This window comes from Melospiza melodia, chromosome 12 (assembly GCF_035770615.1).
Source record: "Melospiza melodia melodia isolate bMelMel2 chromosome 12, bMelMel2.pri, whole genome shotgun sequence".
In the NCBI taxonomy this organism is placed as follows: domain Eukaryota; kingdom Metazoa; phylum Chordata; class Aves; order Passeriformes; family Passerellidae; genus Melospiza; species Melospiza melodia.
Window position 1 is genome coordinate 14,048,493 of NC_086205.1, and position 16,365 is coordinate 14,064,857.

At 37.5% G+C, this 16,365-nt stretch overlaps 1 protein-coding gene across 3 annotated transcripts in view; it reads left to right on the forward strand.

Annotated features, from left to right (window-relative positions):
• Positions 1 to 16,365, forward strand: part of PLS1 (plastin 1) — a 41,316-nt gene that overhangs the window by 14,877 nt on the left and 10,074 nt on the right. For 2 of the 3 annotated variants that reach the window (XM_063166912.1, XM_063166910.1), the window contains exons 2-10: positions 4,931 to 5,038; positions 7,258 to 7,421; positions 8,536 to 8,665; positions 10,161 to 10,293; positions 11,189 to 11,270; positions 12,152 to 12,317; positions 12,413 to 12,555; positions 13,611 to 13,706; positions 14,979 to 15,174. In XM_063166912.1, the coding sequence (XP_063022982.1) occupies positions 4,969 to 5,038; positions 7,258 to 7,421; positions 8,536 to 8,665; positions 10,161 to 10,293; positions 11,189 to 11,270; positions 12,152 to 12,317; positions 12,413 to 12,555; positions 13,611 to 13,706; positions 14,979 to 15,174 (1,180 nt within the window). In that variant the 5' untranslated portion in view covers positions 4,931 to 4,968. Of the gene's footprint in view, positions 1 to 4,679; positions 4,707 to 4,930; positions 5,039 to 7,257; positions 7,422 to 8,535; positions 8,666 to 10,160; positions 10,294 to 11,188; positions 11,271 to 12,151; positions 12,318 to 12,412; positions 12,556 to 13,610; positions 13,707 to 14,978; positions 15,175 to 16,365 lie in introns of those variants that run through there. The other variant, XM_063166911.1, reaches the window with a different exon arrangement.

Below are 16,365 nucleotides of genomic sequence, written 5' to 3' on the forward strand. Positions count from 1 at the left end.
ATTGTTGCTCTTCATACTCCTCTGCTAATAACTGTAACTGATACCATAATTATACCCATCTCTTCTTTCAAAAATTACCTGTGTTCTTGCAATACCTTATATATATATATATATATATATATATATATATATATATATATATACACACACATATATATATGCATGTATATATATATAGTATCTAAATATGTGTGTATATAGCTAATTACTTTGACCTTTTGGTGCTCTCTTTGCTGCATTTAGAGTGGATCTCTTTTTTTATCTTTTTTCTTTATGAAGCCAGTGCTCATCAGTCTACAGGTGTGCTAGATTAGTTCTTTCTGAACCAATTAGAGAGCTGGCCACACCTGAGATACTGAGTCCAGTTTTGATTTCTGCTGCAAAGAAAGATGTGGACAGGCTGAAGAGGGTCCAGAGAAGGGCCACAAAGATGATCAGAGGGTTGGAAGCTGCCATAGAAGGAAAGACTGAGAGAACTGGGTTTGTTCAGCCTTGAGAAAAGATCTTGTTCAGCCTTGGGAAAAGAAGGTTTAGGAGAGACCTTATCACCGTGTTGCAGTATTTAAAGGTGGTTACTCCCTTTTAAAAGAAGTCACATGGAAAAGAGGAGGGGTAGTATCTCCAGGTTGCTCCTGGGGACACTCTATTGGTCACAAGTCAATTTTTTGCTAAGAGGAAGTCAGCCATTGCAATAATCTCCCCAGGGTAGTGGTGCATTCCCCAACATTGGACACCTCTAAGATTTGGCTGCTAGACCATCTTGTCCAGAGAGTGCTTTTGCCAAGAAAGGTTGGACTGGCTGGTTCTTGCTGTGCCTCCCAACCTGGCATTCTGTGATTCTGTGACTGTTCCACAGTGAAGGCTTTTTTCACTTTGAATACCAGACAGTGCAATTCTTTCCTCATGATGTCTCCTGCAGCCTTAGTAGTGATACAGAAAAGATAAGTTATCTTTCCATACCCTATACCAGGGCAAGCAACAATAACAATAAAATTATAAAGCCACTGAACTCTAGTGGTTATTCATTTTGTCATAAAGATTGAGACTTATCACAATAAGATAAAAAATTACCTTTTCCTAATTTAATTCAGATTAATCACCACTGCTGTTTTATTGCAGACCACCAGTGCAACCCCTAAAACAATTTGTGCTTTCATGTTATTAAAGGATCGATTCAGTTGGCCCCTCATCATCTTTTTACTTGAAGGACAAGAATAATCTTGGCATAAATAAGTTCTTTCAGTCTAAGATGAGTTGGGGTAGGGAAACCAAAAAATAAACAGAACAAACAAACCCTGGGTAGTTTTAGCTTCTTGAAAAACATCAGAAACCTCTGTGTGTGTGTTCATATCAAGCCAACATTCTGTATGTTACTTCCATTGCTCAAATCTTTATTATATGCAGATATTTCCAGTAATTTTTAATTAGCATTTCCTCTTTCCTTACTGTCTAAAGGGAATATGTGATGCATATTCTTATTTTAAAGTTTATTTTGTGTGTCTTATACCTTACAATGCATTATTTTCTCACTGAGACTGGACAGAACTCCTAGTTTATTAAAAGACACTAATAGTGCTTGAAAGCTATCCTGTTCTCATCACATTGACTTAGAGACCTGGATAACTAACACAGGAATACTACAGGTTAAACTGTGTTTTGGGGGTATTTTTTCCCATTAAAATCCGTAGCAGATTCAAAGCCAAATAAGAGGAGAATTTTCATGTTTTGTAATTATAGATAGTACATAGTAATAACCAGCTGGTTGTTGATATAAAAGCACAACCTGTATATGCAAATGATGCTCTCTTGGCTGTAATTAGAGACAAGAGCTTTAAGAATGATGCAGCAATAGGCAGTATTTGCAGCAGGGATGGAGGAGGTGTGTCCCTGATGCAGACAAAAAGAGCAGCAACAAAAGAAAATAGGCTCTCGAGTCAGCATTCTGAACTCCATTGTCACTGCAGTAGCAGCTGCGTGTGGAAATGAGGCAAACAGAATTTGAAATGAAGAACTGGAAAAGAAATTGCCACTTGCCTGCATGGATGGAGACAAGTATTGGGCCTGATTGCCAATTAACTGTTCTGTTTTTTCTGACAGCTTTGATAACAGGTCAGAAATGTGGCAGGAGCTCTCTTTGACCTACTCCATCCTTTGTGGTTGCTCAGCCATAGATACTCCTCTGCACACAAAGAAATACCACAGTGGCACCAACAGTAGTTTGTATCTGTCTTATGTTGGATGTGGATGATTTCCAGCAGTGTCCAGTGAATTATCTTTAGATTGGAAAAGACTTCCAGGCATAGGAAGCGGGCTAGGACTACATAAATACTGTAAGTTCATACTAAGCACATTTTCAAGGACTAAAAAAAGGATCAAGGGTACTTCATCAGCATTAAAACAGTGTTTGTACCTACCCTGTCCTGGAGCAGCAGGAAATGGTTTGTTGTAGGTGGAGACTACAGAAAATCTAAGGGCCATATGAACATCCTCAGAGTACAGAGAAATGTTCTCTGGAAATGAATATACCTTTGAACAGGTCACAGTTCCAAGACCCAGATACCTCTGAGGCTAAATCTTGTCAGAATTGCCTGTGCCCTGAGTCATCTTGGATGATGATGAGTCTGGGTGTGCAAGGTATTTATTAGCTTAGATAGAAGGTCCCTGTTTGTGGACTGGAATTGTCTGTAATGTCTGACTAGTTAAGGTGTTGTCTCTGACTGTTCAAGCTCTGACTCCCCTGAATGCCTGAACCATGATTGCAGCACTTCTGCCATAATTTACCCTGTCAGGATATCATAGGCTATTTAAGGCTGTCTCTTTAGAGCAGTTATTAGCTTTCTTTTTCTGCTTCATTCAAAAACAGATGTTTCTACTGTGTTACTGAAATAATCAACATCTTTGGAAATCAAAGATTGCTATTTTATTAAATAGAATATGATGGAAAATCTGAATTATCAATTATAAAAGGGCAGAAGTGAAACTAATTTTATGCAACTTTGCAGAAATTTATAAGATCTGAGTCATGATAATGGTAAATAGTTAACTTCAATGGTGCCAGCAAAAATGATGATATCTTTTATACTTGCATAGCTAAATATTTCACTTATGATTTGTCATGCCATTTCTGTATTTCAGAGGAGTTTCATCTGTTTGGTTTTTGGTTTTTTTTTTTTTTTTTAGATTTAGAGCCGTTTAAATTTCCTTTGTAATTTACATTTAAATCTTTTATTTTTTTCATCAATTTTTCCACATTAATTGTCACATCAGGTTCCCAGTGAAGGTACTTGCACTTCCAGAAATATCTGTGTGAAGGGTTATTTCTTCTGAATATATATTTTAATTTTTTTTCTTTTGATTATGGGCACTGGTACATGCTATTAGTAAGCTTAGCAAAACAGGTAAGAAGGATTTTAGTACTTAAATAAGATCTAGTGACATGAAGGAAAAAGACTTAACTTGCCACCCACACTCAAGGCCATATCCTGTGTGACCCACAGGAGCAGTCCCAGTGAAGACACAGAAAATACTAACCCAAGTAAAGTAGGCAAGATCTATTTAAAACAACTCACTGTTGTTTAAGAACTCTGTTTATACAGCATTGTGGGAGAAAAATTTTCCACAAAAGGTGGGGAAGCAAAAGTACAGCCTTTCCTAAGGGCATCCAGCATGATTCATGCTAAAACTGATTGTTGAAGTCAGGTTTCCTCTTCTAGAGTCTTGTCCAGTGGGTAACAGCCCTGTTCTGCTGGTATGCAGGATTTTTGGGGAAGAAGCAGCTGCATTTAGCAGACCAGAATATATTTATTGTGAGCTTGGTCATTCCAGGAATGTATTTTTTCTTGCTCTAAAGCAAAAGTACTAAACCAAAAGGAAAACTTGGGCAAGAACAACTTTGATGAAAATATTTGTGTGAGGTGGATTTTTGTCACTTTTGGCTTATTTAGTAAATGCAAAGATGAAACTTGGACATTTAGGACAGGCACAACCCCTCCTGTAGCAGCCTGTGCTCCCTCTGTCTCCAGCCAGGTGCACTCAGAGCTTAGTGCAGGCAGGGCTGTGCTGCCCTGGGCTTGCCTTGTGTGTGCCAGTGGCACTGCACGGTGGAAAATGAAAAATACAAATATAAACTTGGGTGTGGAGACAACTGCATGGGGCTTCTTTACAAAGCTCTACTTACTGCCAATAAATCTGAGTCATCCTGTTGTAGTAAGGCTTTGATAAGAAGAAAAATCTTTCATAGGAGTTTACCAACCCCTATGAAGGTGCCTTCAGTTTTGTTCTGCTTTTCTAAGAGGTCAGTAGAGAAAGGCTCCCAGTCAGACTCCAGTCTTTGTACAGTAAAAGCCTTCATTCAGCTCTGACAGTGTTAGGAGACAGCAGGGTGTCAGAAGGGTGGTAGAGTTCAGCTGCTGGTACCTCCTGGTGTCATGGAAAGGCTCCCTGGTGTTCACTGACAGATTGTGGGCAGGTCCTTGGAAGTGTCCCACTGAGGTTGATGTTGTGTAAATGTTGGAGTGCTCAGTGCTTTGCAGGGCTAGATTCCAGCTCTAAGCACTGCTTGGCAATGATACTGCATCTCACTTAGAAATTAATGTTTCCAGAAATTTTTTTTGAAGTATGAGAAGATTTTAATGATAGAAAACCACTTAAGCAGTGGTGGAAGGTTGTTGGCCAGTGTTTATTCTATGCAAATGAAAACATCAAATGTATGTAAACAGGGGCTGCTGTTGTGAATTTTCACTTACTCTTGCAGTGAAAAGAATTTCTGTAGATATCTGATGTACTTTAAAGTGTTGTTTGTAACATTTTAAGTGTGTCAGGTCTGGACGTGTCATTCAGGTCTGGTGCCTTGTGTTGAATAGATCAGTAACTTTAATGTGTCTGGAATTATAGCCTGCCTTGTATCTTACCTGTTTATTGTTTTTATTAGGTATTAGCAGTTGAGGACAACACTTGTGCTGGCTGAAGATGGAGAACAACATAACTACTATCTCTCGTGAAGAGCTTGAAGATCTACGAGAGGCATTTGGCAAAATAGGTATGTTTTAAATAAGGAGTCAAAATTCAGGTTTCTGAACTCCTTAATTTGGAAAAACTTTTGATTCAGGTGTTCTATATTTTCACGTTAGGTTACTGACACTTGGTTTTTGCTTTATTTGCATGCTTTGCTGAACTAATAATTTCATTTATTCAATCCGATTTTATGTTTTAAGGGAACTAAACTTGAAGATTTTTTGATCTTTTGTTAATAAGATCAGCTTTGTTACACCAGTGTTAATAAATAACTGTACAATTTTGTATGCTTGAGAGGATGTTTAGAGATTAATCAGAGCACACAGAAAGTGTAAGAAATTATATAGCAGCTCACCCTTTTTTCCCAGATTGCACTGCTGTTGTGAATGTTCATATCTGCTTTATTTCTTATTTACTGAGGGGTGATGTGTAACTGTGCAGCTCAGGAAATCAAACAACCATGATTGTAATCAGTCATGATGGGGGGGACAGGATCATTTTAGGCAAGAACTCTTAAATATTAGGCGTCTTTACTTGGTAAAGAAACTATTGGGAAACTGTGTGTTAGAGATTTGGAAGACCATGAGTAGTATGAAGAAGTGAAGAGGGAATTACTTAGGATATGCCAATACAGGTATCACATGATGCCCACTAGAGAAATTAAAATTAAAAATACTAACTTTACAATAAATAGCAGAACAATGAACCCATTGACTCAGGATGTTGCTGAGACCAAACAAAGAGTAGAAATTCTACAGGGAGTATGATACATCCATGGAAGATAACTCCTGAGTTGCTGTTAAACAATCCTCAGGACATCTATAGCTCAAGTGGTTTATATCCTGCAGGTGCTGGGATGACAGACCAAGGAGAAGAGCACTATATACATGTATCAGTCTGCTAAGAGATGTTAGCACAGCTAGAGACTCACTGGTGCTGTCTGACAGCTTTTCTATATGTTTGGTTTTCACCATCTGTATTTCTTCTTTATCTCCATCCTCTACCTGCATCTTTTCCTATTTCAGCTTGAAGAATTGTCTGTACTGCTCCTACTCCCTGAAGAGCATTTTTCCCTTATGCTTTCTGTAAAACATAAAAATTAAGCATGATTGGTTTTAATTTTTTTCACATTTCTAATGTCTTTATGGATAAAGTACTTGCAACTAAGTTGGTAAACTGAGAGAAGGCATTTATTTAACTCTCAGCTTGTCATCATGGAAACTTACCCTCAGTGAAAGATGAACCTAGAGAAATAAAATAGCTGGTAATCTGAGTGAGCTCATGAGCATGTCCTCTGATGGTTAGACCATCCCTGTTATTATGTGTGGTCTTACATGTCTGCAAGCCACTGGATGAATTAATGCATATGCAGACATCAAGTTTGTATATTATTTTGTGAACTTTTGATAGTATCAAAACCACAATTTTTTTTTGCCCTGCATTTTTAGCCTTTTGCCTGCAGTGAAATGTGGCTGCCTTATGAAGCTGTACAGAAGCTACATAGTGTAGTATGGATTACAAAAAAAATTACTGTGTAGTAATTAATTATGGCTGGAGATGAAAGCATGTTTCTCTGCTTGCCCTTCTGTAATGGGAGGCATTCATCCACTCTGGTATCATTGACTGAGTTCTGATACTAGATGCAATATGAAGAGATGTTTTTAACTGGTAAATGAAAAAAACAAAAAAAAACCAAAAAAAAACAAAAGTGGGAGCACCTTGACAAGTCAGAGAAGTGGCCATATCATCTGCTTCTGTTTCTGATTCATTGTGATGTTCTCTTAAATTTCTTGCAAATATATAATTCATAGAGCTCTTGTAATCACAACATGCATCAGATTTGAGCTCACTGATTGTGCTGATTGCAAATGGTTTAATATTACACTAAGCATATATAAATTCATGTCCCTTTAACTTGAATGTTTATAGATAATTTTGTTGTGAGTCTTAAAAACAAATAAGAAAATCTTGAACTTCACTATTTGCAAATTTGCTATCTTGTTCTATCTGTGCTCTGGGATCAGAAGATAGTTCCTGAGAAAGCATACAACAAGATGGCACAAGTCCTAGTTATGCCTCCAATCCACAAGCATTCCTTCATACTTATCTGTATCAGAGAAAGAAACACTCATGTCCTAGAACTGTGTTTATTTTGCTTCGTTTATTCTTAACAGTTACCATAGTTTAGTACATGAATATGCATGGGTTTGCATGAGTATAACAACTTGTGCTTTCATTCTACAGATATTGACAACAGTGGGTATGTCAGTGATTACGAGCTTCAAGACCTGTTTAAAGAAGCAAGTCTGCCCTTGCCTGGTTACAAAGTCCGGGAGATTGTAGAAAAAATCATTTTGGTGACAGACAGCAGCAAGGATGGGAAAATCAACTTTGAAGAATTTGTCTCTGTAAGGCCTTCCCTTTGGATGTTTCTCTACTGTGCTAAGTGCTATTTTTATATTTAACTATTATTTTGAGTTTTCTGTGACAACCTAGAATATCCTATATTGTTATTTTCTAATTTTTATCTTTCACACTCCTATTTAATGTTGCATGTGAAAGAACAGTATTTGCAATCAGTCTTGTTTTCTGTTTCCTCCAAGGTGAGGGGAAGGAGTACATATTGTAGGAACTGTTGGGTCAGCCCTCACTCTGACAAAAGAGCAGACAATTGGATAGCAGCCTCTGAATGCTCTTAGCAGTGCTTCACTATGCTTAATCTCTATACTAATGGTTGTTTATTACTGGGAGTGAGGTACAAGTTTTCCCTTTCACTGAGCAGATTTCAAAGCTTTAGGCTTTTCTAATGAGAATCACTCACTGGTGCATTTTAAAAGAAACAAGAACTTATCAGGCTGTTGGTTGTGGGTGCTTGGGGATGATGGTGTTTTGTTTTGAAATTAGAGTACTGCTGCTAATTGCACAAGGTTGCTTGTTGAATTAGGGATTGATCTTTTTTTTCTGAGATTCTAAACATGCAAGTATTTGCTTCCAGGTATTAACTGTGTCTTTTACTTCATTGTCAGTCTGAGACCTCTGCAATATTTGGGCAAACCTAGGACATACTGATATATTCAGTGTGGGTTACATTGCAGGCAGGTGGAGAATGGTATTAGCTTGATAAAGGAAGGGCATGTTTAACTGTCACATTAGAACCTTTTACATGCAAAGCATGTGGGGAAATCAGTGGAAAAAATATACCATCATCATCAAAACTGTGTGTATCTTTAGTTGTGTTCTTCAGTTTACCAAAATATCTATGGAAAAATTGTGTTGATCTTTGTATGTCTATTTTTTTAGATAGCATGGCTTAATAGAGGTATTCACTGTGAAATAATATGTTAGATATCCAGTATAGATACACATATCCAAACAGTAGTTATTTCTTTTTAGACAAGAAGTCATTTTAAATATCAAAGAAATTCAGACAGATTAACTACTGACTCTAGACTACCTAGATGATTTAACAGTTATTTGAAGGTACAATCAATCACAAAATGCTGTCTATTTTTTAAATTTCAGATAATTCAGGAATTGAAAAGCAAAGATGTTAGCAAATCTTTCAGAAAATCAATAAACAAAAAGCAAGGTATTACAGCAATTGGAGGAACATCAGCAATATCTAGTGAGGGGACACAGCACTCTTATTCAGGTAAGAAATAGTCAAACATGGGTAAATTGTCCATGGAGGAGGACTCTTTGAATTTGCACTACAGATAAAACAGAATCTAACTGGAAACTGTTGGCAATAAAAGCAAATTAACACAGCAAAAGCTTATGGAGATAGACAAAGTAAGTGTGGGTGGTAGTTTATTAGCTCTGTTCAGTTGTTGCTTAGTTTCACTCTTAGTTGCCCTTGGAGGCAAGTTAGGCATCTGTGTGAGAACAAACGAGGAAAACAAGCACTGACACCTTGTGGGGGAGGAAAAGCCCCTTTGGTGTACTTCTAGTAAAGCTAGTCAAGTTTTTGCCTTCATTGTATGGTAATGGATTCTTATTCCTATATTCAGATTAAAAAAATGAATAAATCCTCATTTTCATTTCCACAGTGTTAACTAACATGAACTAAAACCCCTCTAATGCCACAAATCCTTTCTGGATGGATTGCCCTCCTCAGCTGTCTCTGCATTACAGAATTATTCAGTCATACATGGCTTTTGCATAGACTGTCTCACACTGAAGAAGCTGCTTTTAATATTTGATCTGTTTCTTTCTACCTCTCCCTGCTGCATGTAATTTAAGTTGGTAATTGTGCCTAATTGCATTGCAGCTCCTGGATAGAGTGTGAGCCACCTCCTAGGATCATGTTGCAATCAGCAATATTGCAACTTTTTTGATTGACTTAAGTCTGGAATTTGTGTTGTTCCAGATAGTGTTAAGGTTCTGTAAATGAGTAAGGTTTACTTTGATTAACCAAAGGTGGCAATATCTTCTTTTTCAGTAGGATTCCAGCACCAGCTATACCTGGTACATCCTTAAAGCAGGGGATACGCTCCATCCCAAAGGATGCCTGTAGGGCATCAGAGGTGATTCTTTAGATGCAGTTTTGTTTTTGGGGGAGAGAAACAAACCCCACTAGAGCATGGTTCACCTGGCCTGGCCTCACCCAGCATCTCATTTATGATGAGGTGAAGTGTGCTCTAGAAAAGAAGTGTAGTGAGTCAGGTGCTTCAAATAACTGAGATATTAAACTTAAGTTTCTCAAAGCTAAAGACAGCTCAGCACTTCAGATCAGTCTCAAAAGGCTGCCAGTCTCCAAAGTCCAGCAGAAGGCTGAATCAAACACTCATTTTAAGCAAACAGTGCATGGAGTGAGATGTTGCATATTTCAGATGAGATGTCTTCACCTCTTCTTTGTAATTGCTGAGAAACCAAATTTGAAGTCAGCCTTGAAGACACCTTTTCTCAGATGTTCCTATGATATTCATGTTATCCTTCAGAAAATCACCAGATACTTAGAGGGTGCAGTGGGAGAAAGGTCAACCTGTACTTACCATTTTTTGTGTTCTTTCTCATTGATCTGATTTTTTTAATAACTGACCTCTGTGAAATTAAGGGGTTTTGCTGCAGATGACCCAAGTATGCTGTTACTACTATGTCTTCCTGGAAATGTTCATCTTTTATTTTAATGATGTCTTTCTTTTCAGAGGAAGAAAAAGTTGCTTTTGTTAATTGGATAAATAAAGCTCTACAAGATGACCCAGACTGTAAGCACCTCCTACCAATGAACCCATCAGATGCCAGTCTGTTTAAATCCCTTGCAGATGGCATCCTTCTTTGGTGAGTCCAAGGCTATGAGAAAGAAAGGAAGTTAATCTTGAAGGTTAAATGCTGATCACAGTGACATGAATTAGAAAACTTTAGACAGGCATTAAGGTCAAGATCCCACTCTTAAATATTTCACTTGTTTGCCCATAGTAATGGGATTTTTAGCATATTTTCTATGTGACTCTGTGCATACGTTATAGAAGCATTTTTCCTCTTCAGACCCATAATTATTCATGCCAGATATGTGCAGGCTGTTTATAAAGGAGATAATTAAACAGTTCATAAATTCATTACTTGAAATAATTAGAAAACTTGACTATTTTAAATATTTTTAAAAGTTACTACTTATAGTCATTAAATCATGGGATATCAGGAAAAGAAATTTGAATTTAAATTCATGGCAAAACAGAGAGCATATAGTAGATCCCTTAACTTCAGTCTGCTGTAACTTTCTAGTTAAAGTGGATTACTAGTACTTACTGACACACCATGGTAACAAGGGATTAGCTGTTAGTGTTGATGTGAATTAGTCTGAGATCCACGTAGATACAAGGTACTACAGAAATGCAGTGCAGGAATACACTGATTATACTACAGTTTTTCAGTAGAGACCATTTAAGTTACTTTGGTTTACAGTTTTCATCTCAGGAGCTTTCTTTGACTGTTATAAATATGATCTCTTAATTATAAAAGGAAGATGCAATATATTATCTGAGGCATTCTGAATGAATGTGCAGTTATTTAATGGGGGAGAGGAGATTTAGACAATGGTCTTTTTTGTTTTGTTTTGTTTTTTTAAATCTTGTCAGAAATGTGTGCAGCTAGTTGAGTGTTGGTAGTTTATAACCAAATAATATATTTTCTGAGAAACGGAAGTTTGAATAAACTCTTGACTTTTCTTTCTTAGCAAAATGATCAACTTTTCACAACCAGATACAATTGATGAAAGGGCTATTAATAAGAAAAAACTCACTCCTTTCACTGTTTCTGTAAGTACTGCATGAATAGGAACTTGCCACAAGTGAGAAAGTATTTTTCTGTTTTAATGACAGTTCTTCTGGTGGAAAAAAAAATTTAAAAATCATATGTAATAAAAAAATCCTGAAGCATGAGCTTATATTTTCTAAAAAACTCTACTGTATTCTCCTATTTATTAGATTATTTACAGAAAAAATAGTTTTTTCTTGTTTTCTCTAATTCTTTCCCTATTAGCTATTTTTGTTTTGCCTTACTGAGTACCTGAAGTAAATAATTTTAGACTTTGAGTGGATGGCCAGGTTGTATTTCAGCCATGTAGAAAGTGTCTGCATGGCTGCATATTCTGTGATAGGATGATGCACTTTCAGTACTGGAGAGTAGCTTTGACAGAGGATGAGGAGATCTATTTTAATTGTGTATGAAGTCATGGAAAAATTTGACAGCAACAGTTTTTAAGAACTTAGTTTGGGTTTAAGAAAACAGGGCTGGAAAGGGAAGCAGATCCGTAAGTTACTAACCCAGTGAGAAAAAACTGCTGATAAAAGCCTCAGTTAAATGGCAGACTTTATTTTAGGCAGTGGTGTTAAAATATGACAAGTTAAACCACACTATTCTAAATCCTTTATGTGGGTAAAAATATTTTTATTAAAGTATTCCTCAGTAATTCCAGCTGCAGAAGGTGGCCCACAATTTTTAAGTGGGTCCATATTAACACTGTCATTGTTTTCATAAAATTTTGGTAAGATGCAAGGTAGTTAACAAAAACCTCCAGAGTGCAGTTTTCCATTCAAAGCCGTTGAATTAATGCATTTTTTCTTCCAAAGTTTAATATGAATAATTTTACTAAAAAATACAATCTCCCAAGTTTGTTAAATGATGATATTCCAAATAGGAAAACTTAAACCTGGCTCTGAACTCAGCGTCTGCCATTGGCTGCACAGTTGTCAATATTGGATCACAAGATTTGCAAGAAGGAAAACCACACTTGGTATTGGGACTCTTGTGGCAGATCATTAAAGTTGGCCTTTTTGCTGATATTGAGATCTCCAGAAATGAAGGTAAGAGTAATGCCTGCTATAGAAATGCCAGCCCCTTGGAATTAGCTCAGACCACAATAGCAGTGATCTCAGCTTTCTTTCAAACTTGCTTTTAGCTCTTATTGCCTTGCTAAATGAAGGGGAAGAGCTGGATGAATTAATGAAGCTCTCCCCAGAAGACCTCTTGCTGCGCTGGGTGAATTACCATCTGGCCAATGCAGGGTGGCAGAGAATCACTAACTTCAGCCAAGACATCAAGGTATGTAGTTATTTCTTCTCATAATTGAACACAGTGGTATTAAAACACACAGTGCATAGAAAAAAATTGTCAGATCAGGAGAATTTAGATACAATAGTAATCTGCTTTATCTGACTGCAGGTTTATCCTGCATTTTTCAACACTGAAAGAGAATTATTTTGATCTCTTCTATCCTATTTAGTTGCTCATCCCCTGTATTATCATATCACAGTGCAAAGTGAACATTTCCAACAGGCTGATAGTCAGGGAAGTTCTAATGTTGTTCGGTGTCTATTAGAGTTATTTAGGATAATTTGCACTGCATTACTAGCTGCTAATAACTGCCAGTCACTGCTTTGCTGGTGTGTCAGCTGGGTGACACAGGGGCTGAAAGGTTCCTTCTCTCTTCAGTCATTCTGCAAAGGCAGGCAGAGCATTGTAGTAGCCCCGCTGAGGAAGAACACAGCAACTTTTAAAAACTGAAAGCAAAGGAAGAAGACTGCCTTAAGGTGGTTAGACCTCCTTTCCTTGGACAAAACCATGTCCTTAATAGTTTTTGGCTATCTGCTGCACCATTCAGCAAGTTACATCATTTCAAATGCTGTCAAGAAGGCTGTTATTACAGCAGACTGTAACTAGGGTTTTATATGAAAACTGCTGCTATGGTAAAAAAATTATATGGTGCTTAAGAGAAGTAGTAAATACTTCTAGAACTAGTAGGGGTTTGTTTTTTCTTTTAGTTTGTTACTGCAAAATTGATCCTTTTTGTGGGTGATCCCTGATAAATTTGCCCTGAACATCTTAATTGCAACAGTCTAGATAATATTCAGCAGAATAAATTTAACTAGTGTTGTCCACAATAATTAGCAGATATTCCTTTTCACTGTCATCTGGCTGATTAAGTTCTATGTGAAACAGGGTAGTAAAATGGCTGCATGACTTCATCCATATTCACTGAAATTAGAGAGCTGTATATTTGACTCCTGTGGCTTTTGGATTGGAGTATTACAGTAATAAATGTCTAGGAAAGGCTACAAATGTGCTGCTTTTTTTTTTTTTTTATTACACTGTTTTAGGATTCAAGAGCCTACTACCATTTGTTAAATGAGATTGCACCCAAAGGAGATGACCCTGAGCAATTGCCTATTAAAATTGATTTTACAGGATTTCATGTAAGTATCCAGAAATGTAAAAATAGACTGGAATTATCTGAGACCTCTGTGTATGTATCCAACATTCTGGTTACCAGGTTATCCCTGAATCCTCTTCTGTTTCCTAAGGTGTGCAAAAACTCAGCCAGATTGCTCAGTGTTACTAAAGCTTAAATGAGCAAAAACTTGAGCTTACAGTGCTGCTGAAACAGGATAATGCATCCTGCAGTCAAAAGTTTGGAGCTATGTTTCACTTGGAGTAGTGTATATTGATTTTCAGTTGGAATAGTGTACATTGTTGGGTCATCCAGCATGAATATTAGAGCATCCTGCTCAGTTCTCCTGTTCTGGAATTCAGACAAGGAAGAACAGACTTCACAAACCGTTGTTCCTTCCTCTAACCAAGCAGCCATTAGAAATAACATGTGAGCTCTTCCAATAACCAGCAGCAAAGTGTGGCATCCATCAAGCTTTAAGGTGTAAAGGGACAGAGGGTTTAAAACCAGCCTACATTGATGTGGAAGCACTTGTCTAAGTGGCTTCATAATGCCTGTTGGAAGGATTATTGTGGGAGTGCATTTGCTCCAAAGTTGAACTGCATGCCTGAGATACTTATATATTAATCAGAATATACAGTAGAATCTCATTATTCATTATAAGCATGAAACCCATGTGCATGATTGTTTTCTTACATGCTTTAGTTCTCTTAAATTCCTTGTTTGCTTTGTTTGCTCTTGTTTGGGTTTTTTGAGAGTGAGAGAGTAGAAGTAAATTTTTTCCATGTAATTTCCTACAGTTCATATGATCACATTTTTGTAATGAACCAGTATAGTACTAATAAAGAATAACAAACATAACTTGCCAACTTATGATTATTAAGAGAAAAAAATATTAAAATGACAGCAAGTTGGAAGCATTCAAACTCTTACTGATGGTTTTGGGCATCATCTGGAATTACTTGAGAATATAATTTTAAAGCAGTGATGGTGAACCTTTATTGCATGTAGGAGGATAAAGAATATGGGAATCAACAGCCTGGAAATGGAAATAGCATCTCTACATTTCTGGCTGCAGTTGCTGTGATTCATGAGGAATGCTGTGCTGACAGCCACAGAAGTGAAGGACAGTAGAAGGCAGAGGGGAATTGTCCTGGGCTGTAAGAGCTAGCTCAGGCATTGGCAGAATGAGGGAGGAACTGACATGGGTCATTTAAAGATTTCCCTAGCTGATGATTCAGTAAAATCTAGTACTAGACTTAAATGTAAATTAACTTTTGTTTGTTTTTCTTTTTAGGATAAAAATGACTTGAGGAGGGCTGAATACATGCTCCAACAGGCAGATAAATTGGGCTGCAGACAGTTTGTAACTCCAGCTGATGTGGTTGCAGGCAACCCTAAACTCAATTTGGCTTTTGTTGCAAATCTCTTTAACACATATCCAGCCCTGCACAAGCCTGACAATTCATCTTATGATCTCAATTTATTAGAAGGTACTCAACTTTCTAACTGTATGGAAGAGAATAATATTAGTATTAGAATATTTGTAGTGATTTCTACTTAGGTATTCCTTCTAGGTTGTGATTTAGGATCCCTGTGTGCTGGTGCCTGTGTTTACTTACTAGCAGCCAATTTAAGCCTTAGTGGAAAACCCCAGTAGTGTGTATATTGTTCACTTGTGTTAGCCTGACCAAATGGTCATTCCTGAATAACCTTCTGCCATCCATTTGCAGGAGCAAAAATTGTCCTCCTACTTTCCTTTCAGTTTCCATGCTTCTTTCCATGCTATTTATATTTGAGCTGATATACAAATTCTGGCTTTTCTTTGAAGTGCTATATTATGCAACTGTAATAGTCTTTAAAAGTATTTTTCACATACTTTTGTGCATTTGTATATATGTGTGTGTATGTTTGTTGCCTTTTAAAGCAGGAAACTTTTTTTTAAAAAGGCTTCTGTATCAGCAGCCTATATAAATCTATTGCATCAGCAGCCTGTATAGATCCTGTCATAGCAGGGAATTTGGCCTTTAACTGTACAGTTCAGATCCCTAATGCCAGACACAAAGGGATAATTGGTAGCAATCTTTGGCTGTTGCCCTTGCTGTGGACCAGCTAATCTAGGATAATGGAGTGGCTCCTGCCAGTGTATTTCACAGTTGTTCACTGATCTCAAAGGAGTGTGAGAATCAGGGGTGCTGCACTCGGGAGAATCATCAGCAATGTTCACATAGTCCTCTGCACTGCCTTCTCGTGCCTTCCTCTTACTGTTCCTATCAGGTTCCCTTTCCATCTAGGTGAGTCCATCTTCCTTTGCTCCTGTTTTTTCATGATTTGTCTGTGCTGCTGCATCCCTGTGTCACAAATATTGTATCCCTCAGAGCATTCCTGTTTCAGGCTTCTGGCTCTTCTAGCTTCAGCTGGGTGCCAGCTGTGATAGAGGCTTAGAGCACAGGACCTTGTCTTCCCTTTCCAGCTGTGATATCCCCAGTCACTGCAGTCCCTGCTGGCCAGGACAAATGACTGAAGGAAAGGTCTGCTCTTCCTCTGCTTCAGTTTTGTTAGAAATGTCAGCTCTTGGAAATGCATACAGGAGCTGGGTGGAGGTGGAATATGCTCAGTTCACCTTCTCTGCTCTGAAGATAAAATTGCTGGTGTGATTTGAAATACCGAAAACTTGGTTAAAT